General features: G+C 33.9%; 1 protein-coding gene and 1 long non-coding RNA gene across 2 annotated transcripts in view; one reads left to right on the top strand and one right to left on the bottom strand.

Annotated features, from left to right (window-relative positions):
• Positions 1 to 3,656: 3,656 nt before the first annotated feature.
• Positions 3,657 to 9,609, bottom strand: part of LOC106135299 (kinesin-like protein Klp61F) — a 33,854-nt gene continuing 27,901 nt past the window's right edge. Inside the window, exons 20-21 of the mRNA XM_060950108.1 lie at positions 6,815 to 6,988; positions 3,657 to 5,712 (exon numbers count right to left, since the gene is read on the bottom strand). Of these exons, the coding sequence (XP_060806091.1) occupies positions 5,596 to 5,712; positions 6,815 to 6,988 (291 nt within the window). The 3' untranslated portion in view covers positions 3,657 to 5,595. The remainder of the gene's footprint in view (positions 5,713 to 6,814; positions 6,989 to 9,609) is intronic.
• On the top strand, positions 7,787 to 9,430 carry LOC106139108 (uncharacterized). The gene is made up of 2 exons (XR_001228740.2): positions 7,787 to 8,394; positions 8,850 to 9,430. It is a non-coding gene; the product is annotated as an uncharacterized LOC106139108 (long non-coding RNA).

Below are 9,609 nucleotides of genomic sequence, written 5' to 3'. Positions count from 1 at the left end.
ATGCTACCTACGTATAAATAACGATATTGAAAAAAACAGTTACAGAAAAAGGTAACTGTTTCGTTTGATATCTATTTTCATTGTCATTAACTGAAGTACATTTATACTTTTTCCTTGATGTACATAAACATATAAATAAATAAAATATACACCTACCATAAAAAACTGAATATACTTATAACTGTAAAATATCACAAATAAAAAAAAATCTAGATAAAAAAATTTGATATAAACCTACAAATACACCCAAATATTAAACTGACACTTATTTACAAAAATGCCAGCCCCAGTACCTATATGCTAGCATAAAAAATATTTTTCAAGCTATATTGTTATTTATTCATTAAAAAAATATATATTAGTTATGCGAAAGTATTCCTCATTTCCCGTTGTCGATTTTTAAGTAAGGAAAAAAGCTTGACCCAGTACGGACTATTTGGATGAACTTGCGATTTCAGCTAGATGTACCTCTATGTCTATTCAAAACCAATGAAGTGAATGATTTGTATGATTCCGGTACCCCATGGGAAATGTTTTGTCCCTTATTTAGTCTTTTTATTTAAATTTAACACTCCTAAGTTTTAAATCTGTACCTCTTTAGATAATACATCTTCTTCACAACTTTGCATCTTTAATTAGAAGGCTTATCACCAGCGGTGGTCTGACATTAATCAAAAACTTCTCCACTATAAATTGGTTTTCTGTTAATGAGTCAATGTGAAATGAAACGTCTTTCATGACGTCATGATACGCCTGTTTCGGGTGTACCTACTTATTTTTTATGCAATATTTTTTCAACACTTATATTGCTTTAATTACGATTACTCAGAAACTTAACTATTTGTAGATTTTTAGATCATAAATCTAGGTCATTAATTTCTTGAAAATGTAAAATTACTGAGTTGAATTATAATCGTGTATAATTTATAAGTGAAAACGTGTAAATATTTATTTATAATGCTCTTAGTTAATTATTTATGTTAGATTTAATAGGATCGCATTTAATTATTGTTAGCACCGACCATACGTAATATTTTTCATAGCAAAAAAAAAAGAATGCAATGTTTTTCTAATCAGTCATAAATATAATAATGGTTGATACCCATATTATAAATTGATTAATTTTTTCGTGGTCTGTCTTGCATTTATTTCTCGCGTACAAATTTTTCGTACGAAGAACTTTTGTTTCGCAATTTATTATTGACTTAGTTAAACTAATAAAAGATTCCATGCATTTATATTTATTTTAGATTTATAAACGTAGGTAAATTTAGTATTAAAACCAAACAACCTTATTTATGACATAAACGAAAGAAATCAATAATATTGAACTTTCATACTTTTCATACACGTGTCAGAAGCACGAACAGAAAATTATTCGCGTAAATTTATATAAAAAAATATAAAATGCGTAAATCTATGGTCAAATCACAATGCTTAATTATCAACCAATCACTAATCAGTAAATTTAAAGATGGCTGCTATGACAGTTTCAAACCCTTTGAAGATAACAAAACTCGAACTAATGTAGTCTTTATACTCTCTTGTAGAGAGGTGTAAATAGATTTTAGGGCTATAATCATACTTAGACAATTTTTAGGCCGTTGCCATGCTGAAAACTGTTCCTTATCACGAAATAATAAGGTTAAATTTTAATATCGAACATACCTTGAACTTCAAAATACTAAAAAAAGAAGCAGATTTACTGTAAAATTTGAATATGTATCAAATGGTCGCTCAATGTTGAGTTAGTAATAACAGCAGTCTTAGAGTATTATGGATCCCTAAATAAGAATTTTTGAAATATAGTTTTATATAAACACATCAGAAAGAAAACGAGTGTGAATAGCCCAAGTGTTCTGTATACTACTCTGTCAAGAAAGTAGCAGGAAAAGATCAATAATACACAAACTGTTTGTTATTCATCCAAATTTATTTTATCACCTTCTAAATATGCTCCTTTAGAAACGATACACTTACGCCAACGAATAATCCAATCATCAAAACATTTTTTAAACGCTGTTTCCGGAATTGAGGTCAGTTCTCGCCGCGAATTCTCTTTTATGTCTTCTACCGATTGAAAACGGGTGCCACGAAGTGGTAATTTGAGTTTAGGAAAAAGAAAAAAGTCGGCTGGAGCCATATCTGGTGAATATGGTGGTTGCTCGATGGTATTTGTTGAGTGTTTGGTTAAAAATTCGTTCACAATGATGGCCTTGTGCGAAGGTGCATTATCATGGTGCAAAATCCAAGAATTTTCTTTCCACAAATCTGGCCATTTTCGTCGGATTTGCTCTCTTAAACGCCGCATAACACCCAAATAATATTCCTTATTTACCGTTTGACCTTCCGGCAAGAATTCCGAGTGCACAACACCGCGATAGTCAAAGAAAACAGTCAACATGACTTTGACTTTTGAACGACTTTGGCGTGGTTTTTTCGGTTTCGGTTCAGTTGGAAGGCGCCACTCCGAAGCTTGTTGACTAGTTTGCATGTCAAACTCGTAAACCCACGTCTCGTCACCAGTAACAATGCGTTTCATGAATGTTGGGTCGGAATTGACTCGTTCTAGCATGTCCTCAGCGACTCTCATGCGATTGAGTTTTTGAAAAAAATTCAGGTCTTTTGGGACTAGCCGAGCGGCAACATGTTTCATACCCAAATTATTAGTTAAAATGGTACGGATCGACTCGTGAGATACAGAAAGTTCGGTGGCTATCTCTCTCAAAGTTGAATGAGGATTTTCAGTCACTATTTCCTTCACTTTTGCGATGTTAACTTCAGTTGCAGACGTTGATGGCCTACCAGAGCGAGGCAAATCTTCCATCACATCTCGACCGCTTTTGAACGCTTTGTACCACTCATAAGCACGAGTTTTTGATAAAGTCGATTCACCGTAAGCCTTCTGTAACATTTTCAGTGACTCCGAACACGATATTCCATTGGCAATGCAAAATTTAAGACAAACTCTTTGTTCGATGTTTTATCCATTATGAAATTAGCAATACACACTAGATATGATATAACTAAAAATAGCACTGTATTTAATGTAAACAACAGATGCAACTCAAACTCCGCGCCAAAATGGAAAACAGTTGTGCCAATCTAACAACAACAAAAAAAACAAAAATTTGAATTTGGAACCATAAATAAATAATCCATTCCCGATACTTTTTTGACAGAATGTATTTAAGTCTGTTCGCAAATAAATATTATAAGCATAACATTTTGTTTTATTTCTATGTTAAATTGAATGTTAACTAACCAATATGTATTTTTTTATTTAAACTTTATTGTACGAACCACGTTGATACAATGGGCAGACAAAATGCTAAATGCATTATCAAATAGTCAACCATTAGGTTAAAAAATTGAGAAATTATAAAGTTCTTACAAGTGAAAAATGTCGAAAAAACTAAATAACGTTGCATATTACGTCACTATTGTAATGCAGCAGATTTAATTAACGTTATTGAAGAAAATGCTGCAGTGCAGTTTGTCACCGCTTCTTCTGCACTGACGCTTTGGAAGCGTTATAGCTTATTACTGTACTAAGTAATTTATTTGACGGTACCGGTAAGGTATAAAATAAAAATAAACTTGCAAAAATAAAACAATGCATTGAGTATAAACATATTTATTTACTAACCCAAAAGTCTAACAGAATTATAGCAGTTCTCAAAAAACACACAATAATCATATTTAATTCGAAATAAGGTCGTGTCATACAAACATCTTAAAACATAATCTTATCAAATAAATTTGTATATTTCTAAAATAAAGCGACAATAATGGTATTGCTCCAGCTGACAAAAATACTTAGTTCATACAGACAGGGGCTAGCATGACACGCGCGACGCGGTTTTTATCGCGCTATATAAACTATCTCTGTCTCGTTTCACGTCATAATAAAAAGCGAAACAGCAATAGTTTATCGCGCGATAAAAACGGCGTCGCGCGTGTCATGCTAGCCCGGCAGAGGAGAAATGGTCAAGCACTTTTGACAAGTGTGAATTAAATATGAAAAATAAGGGCATAATGAGAAAATAACTTTTTCTGATGTTTATCTATATAAGTATTTATTATAAAATATAGTATCGTCGAGTTAGTATCTCGTAACACAAGTCTCGAACTTACTTCGAGGCTAACTCAATCTGTGTAATTTGTCCTGTATATATTTATTTATTTATAATCAAATGCGGGACAAATGACACAGATTTTGCTAGACCCAAGTAAGTTCTGGAATTGTATGGGATTTTAACTCCACGATGAAATATATGACAAATGTACAAACCAAACTTTGAGCCAAGAAGAAGCATTGATCGAAATTACTATCGATAGGCTGATCAATATTGTAATGATCTCAAAGGTAAACTATCGATAGGTAGTTCGGCAACACTATTAATAAATTCTTTCGCGAGTCTTGAATTGGTTATTAATTTAATTTATATGTATACATACATGTATATATATATACTTTATTTATATATGTACGTATATAATTGTTAAGTCTTAAGCATCATATTCGTAAATGAACTGTTGTTCACCCTTGCCTCAATTTTGTATGCGATCCTCTCATTGTCAGGTTGGCTGGAAGAGATCCTACTTAGGGATAAGCCCGCCTTTGTACTGTACTACTGTTTTATATTTGTAATGTACTCCTGTAGTGAACAATAAAGCATTTAGTTACTTACTATTTTTAACTAATGAGCATTTGAAGTTTCAGTAGGTGAACTTAATGCTAAAAGCATTCTCAAGTGGTTATTGAAAATTAAGAGATAAGAAATTATATGTATAATTACACAAAAGGTTACAGTTTAATTAAATTCAATGTTGTGTGTTATATATATGTACGTATAAATAAAAAATAACTATTTTCAGTGTGATTTGCGTGTTCCAAAAATAGATCAATTTAATCTATTTCCAATAGTATATGTGTAACTATATGCTACATTTTAATCTAAATTGATAAATGGCAGAATGACATTTAACTCCGAAATTGTTCTATTTCGGGAAATTTAATAATTTCCCGCTGTAAATAGTAGCCACTTACAACACCGCATTAACTAAAGCTAGGTTTTGACGTTAAGACAAAACCAACATACACACACACTCTCGCATTTATAATATCATTATATTCTTAGGAGTCCACACATACATAGATTCTATCAATTTATATGACATACATTAAAGTTAACATAACATATTTTTTTGGCTAATCATTTTTTCACATCACATTTCAATATGTAATACATAAACCACACCTCTTCCCCGGAAAGGTAGGCAGTGACTACATCTTACCACTTGCCACGATCCATGCATACTTTATCACTTCATCTACATTCATCACTCTGTTCACACAAGTTGGTCGTTTAAGAGTACAATTAACCTGGTCTTAATCATTCTGCGAAACGATGATTATGCCAAAAAAACGTTATGTACACTTCAAATTATGCAATTCAAATAGGAAATTCCTTTGCATGTCCCAGGTAAATCACATTTGTGAGGTCACAAAATAACGCCATTATACACTATAAAACACTAAATTAGTTAATAATAATAATATATTTGTGCGTAAAAACTAAACAGTTATCGTCAGACCGCGTTTCGTTCCACGAGCGGTTTCTTGTGCGAAGAAGGCGCGGGCAACTTCGAAGGCTTCTTGTATGAAACGGAACGGTTCGTGTTCTCCTTGCCGTTTTGGTCTTGATGCTGGAATTAAAAAAAAGATTACATTATAACATAAACATTTTTATGCTACTTTTTCGAAGGGGTAGGCAGAGACTTCATGTTCCTTTACCAGTCATATATAAACAAATAAATAAATAAATATATACAGGACTTGTGTTACGAGATACTAACTCAACGATACTATATTTTATAATACATACTTATATAGATAAACATCCAAGACCCGGGCCAATCAGAGAAAGTTCATATCTCATCATGCCCTTACCGGGATTCGAACCCGGGACCTCCGATGACACTACAAGCGTACTACTTCTACGCCACAGAGGCCGTCAATATATCGTTCGTCCACTAGTCTTCTTCCTCCTGGCTTTAGTCCCGGTTGCATCCTCACCTCTCTGGAGAGGAGCCCGGGGTGTGCCTTCGACCATGGATTCGAGATTGTGTGAGTCAGGTTTTCACTTGAAGCCACTCCCATCTGATTTTCGAAGATAAATCTAACCCGTATTGGATCCGTGGATCCATCTAAATGTGCAGGTTTCCTCACGATGTTTTCCCTCACTGTAAGAGTATTGGTTAGTATTCAAACTAATGTACTGTATGGTGGAATTTGCACCTAGTTCGTTCGTCCACTCGTATAACACATATGATTCGTCACTCACCCTCCAATACAAAAAATAATAGGACCACTCCATCTCTTACAAACTTCTTCTGTTTTAGGCGATGTGCTAGCAACCTGTCTCTATTTGAATCTCAAATCTACCATTAAGCCAAACAGCTCGACCGCCCCAAAGGGAAGATCTTCCGCCAGGCTAGGTTACTTAGTTAGTTTTATGCCTGGGGAACCGCGCGACAAACGCTTTGTGTCGGAGGTTGTATATATAGCTCCAATCCGTGAAAATCTTTGAAATCGCGTCTTAGATTCTTCGCTGCTATTGGTTGAGCGCGTCAATTTCTTCGCGATGATTGACAGTAGTTGTATGATTTGATGTTCTGACGAGTGGCGTAGAGATGTCGCCACAGTGTTTGATTGATGTTGCGACGGGTGGGTTAGAGATGTCGCCACAGCTCTGTCTGCCCCGCAAGGGATATAGACGTGACCATATGTATGTATGTACGTGCTCACCCTGCGTATGCTGTATATGTCGGTCTCGCTGGTGGACTTCACGATGTTGGCGGCGCGCGGCAGCCCGCTGTCGGGCGGGGACGGCGCCGCGAACAACTCGCCCGACTCCTCCGACACCGACGACTCGGCCGAGCTGCTCATCGTGTTGTTAGCCGACTCGATCACTATGCAATCCTGTAATATACATTACTCATTATATATTATAATCCTGTCATATTAATCATTAATGATATATGCAAGATACGTTCGTCTAGGTCTTCCTACTCCGACCTTTCCCTCCACACTCTCCTTGTCAACCTGCTTTCATTCATCCTCTCCACACGACCAAACCATCTCAACATACCCTTTTCTATTCCTGTAACTACATCTTCTATATATGGTATGAAAAAATAATTATGAACGTATCTTGATCAAATTAAGGACGTCCTGGTAAAGGGTCAGGTCAAAAGTACCCGAAACCGCCGAGCTTGCATGAAGAGAGTAATGAATGTGGATGAAGCGAAGGAAATATGCAGAGATCGTGGCAAGTGGAAAGAGGTAGTCTTTGCCTACCCCTCCGAGAAAGAGGCGTGATTTTATGTATGTATGATATATGCATTATTATAATTTTCTATTTGTGCCGTGAACCATACGGTAGAAAAAAGAATAGGACCACTCTAGCTCCTTCGCATGGATGTCGTAGAAGGCGACTAATGGCTAGGCTTTTTTTTAGGCGATGGGCTAGCAATCTGTCACTTTTTTAATCTCAATTCTATTATTTAGCCAAACAGCTGAACGTGGCCTATCACTCTTTTCAAGACTTGGCTCTGTCTACCACACAAGGGATATACACGTGACCATGTGTATATATGTAAATAACATGGCTTATCAATCTTTTCAAGACTGTTGGCTCTATCTACCACACAAGGGATACACATGTGATCATATATATATATATGTTGGTATGTAAATAAAATATCCAGATATATGAGTCATTTGCAAAATAGTTGTACATACACTAAACAAAATCTGTCTCCTTGAATATTTACTATTTTAATGTTGGATTTATATGATTAATTCTATTTTATGTGCTTCTTATAACTATTATTTAAACGTTTATCACTTTTATAACACTAGATTTATAAATAATTTCTAAATTAGTAATAAAATTAAGACGTAATTTAATGCCTTTCATACAATATTTTTTTGTCGCCCACACACTCCCTCTAATTCAAACTAATAATTTGGTATTTTATGTTTTAAATCTAATTGTATTTAGCTCATAGTAGAATAGGTGAAAATATTGTTTTACGCAAAACCGATTGTTATTAGTAAAAGATAATGCATAGGCGATTTATTGGTTTTTAATTAAATGTCTCCAATTTATTTCTTTTGTGTAATTCTTATGTGTAACTGAAATATTATGGCTATTTAATTGATTTTGAACGCACTCATAATAAATTTTAGTATGGCAATACTGTACGGTACTACCAACTTGACCAAATGACAGTGCGGCCGGTCATTTCACTTTGAGGTTAAGAATCATGGTGTGCTCGAGATTTGTCAACAAAAAATTCTCTTGTTTAACGTGGACTTTTCTGGTAAGTAAATAGTAAATTCCGCAAAAATCTTTTTGAATTATGTTGTTTGGTTTTGTACAATAAGAATAAAACTATGAAACAATTATATTAGTAAGATTTTTCTTTATAAATTTTTTGAAGGTTATGTTGACACCACTGGAAATTGTTCTTTTGTGTGACGTTCAAGCGTTACACAATCTTTTGTGTAACATGTGTAACGTTACACAAAGGATAAGGGTGTATCTATATCTGCACTTTGTAATATCTTGAATAAGTAAAATTATAAAATATTTTTTAAAAATAGGTATGGTTGCCTATTTATTATGCTGCTTGATCAATTTTATTTTGAGTAGGTATTAGGTATCTTTGGTAAATATTATTAATTATCCTTTCAGATATTTATGACATTTTTTTTGTTCAACTATAGTATTTTAATTTAAAAAAAAATGATAAGTATTGGTGTGTTTGCTCTATAGGTACCGAAAAATGCCTCCGATGACTCCAGCCGAACGCCAAAAAAAATACAGAGAAAAATTAAAACGCGAAAATCCCGATAAATTAGAAAAATTGAAAAAAGAGAATGCTGAGAGGACCAAGAGAAAATATAAACCGATTAACCAATTTTCAGATTATTTGCAGAATGAAAAACGAAAAAAATGGCGAGAGCAAAAGCAGAAAAGAAATGGTGAACCATCCACTAGCAAACCAACCAACACTGCTGAAACGACTCAAAAAGAAAAACGTAAAGTTCGATATATTTTATCAAAAGAAAATTCAGTATTAAAAGACAAAGTTCAAAAGATGGCTAGAGTTATAAAAAAACAAAGAAGAGCTATATCTCGCTACAAAGTAAAAATTGAAAATTTAAAAAAATCCATAGACAAATTAGAAGAGGACTTACAGTTTTGCGAAAATTTAGACAAAAATATCACTACGAAAAATAAAGAAGCAACAACACCATGTTCAAAAACAGAAAAATTTTTGGAAGAAACAGTGCCAAATATACCTACTCCAGAGAAAAAAAAAGTAAAAAAGGTGATACTTGAAGGATATGTTTTGAAAGAATCGTTGAATAATCAGTACAATAAAGCAGAAAAAAAACCCGAGAAAAAGGTTTTAAAGAATGTGGTTGACAACGAATTAGTAAGAAAGTACAAATTAAAGACTAAACTCGGCCATTCTTGCTTCGGATTAAAAGGTAGACTCAGACAAAGACAAACAGAACTTCAGAAGAAA

This window comes from Amyelois transitella, chromosome 20 (genome assembly GCF_032362555.1).
Source record: "Amyelois transitella isolate CPQ chromosome 20, ilAmyTran1.1, whole genome shotgun sequence".
NCBI classification, from domain to species: Eukaryota; Metazoa; Arthropoda; class Insecta; order Lepidoptera; family Pyralidae; genus Amyelois; species Amyelois transitella.
Note: the sequence above shows the minus strand (reverse complement) of the source record. Positions and strands in the feature narration are given on the sequence as shown.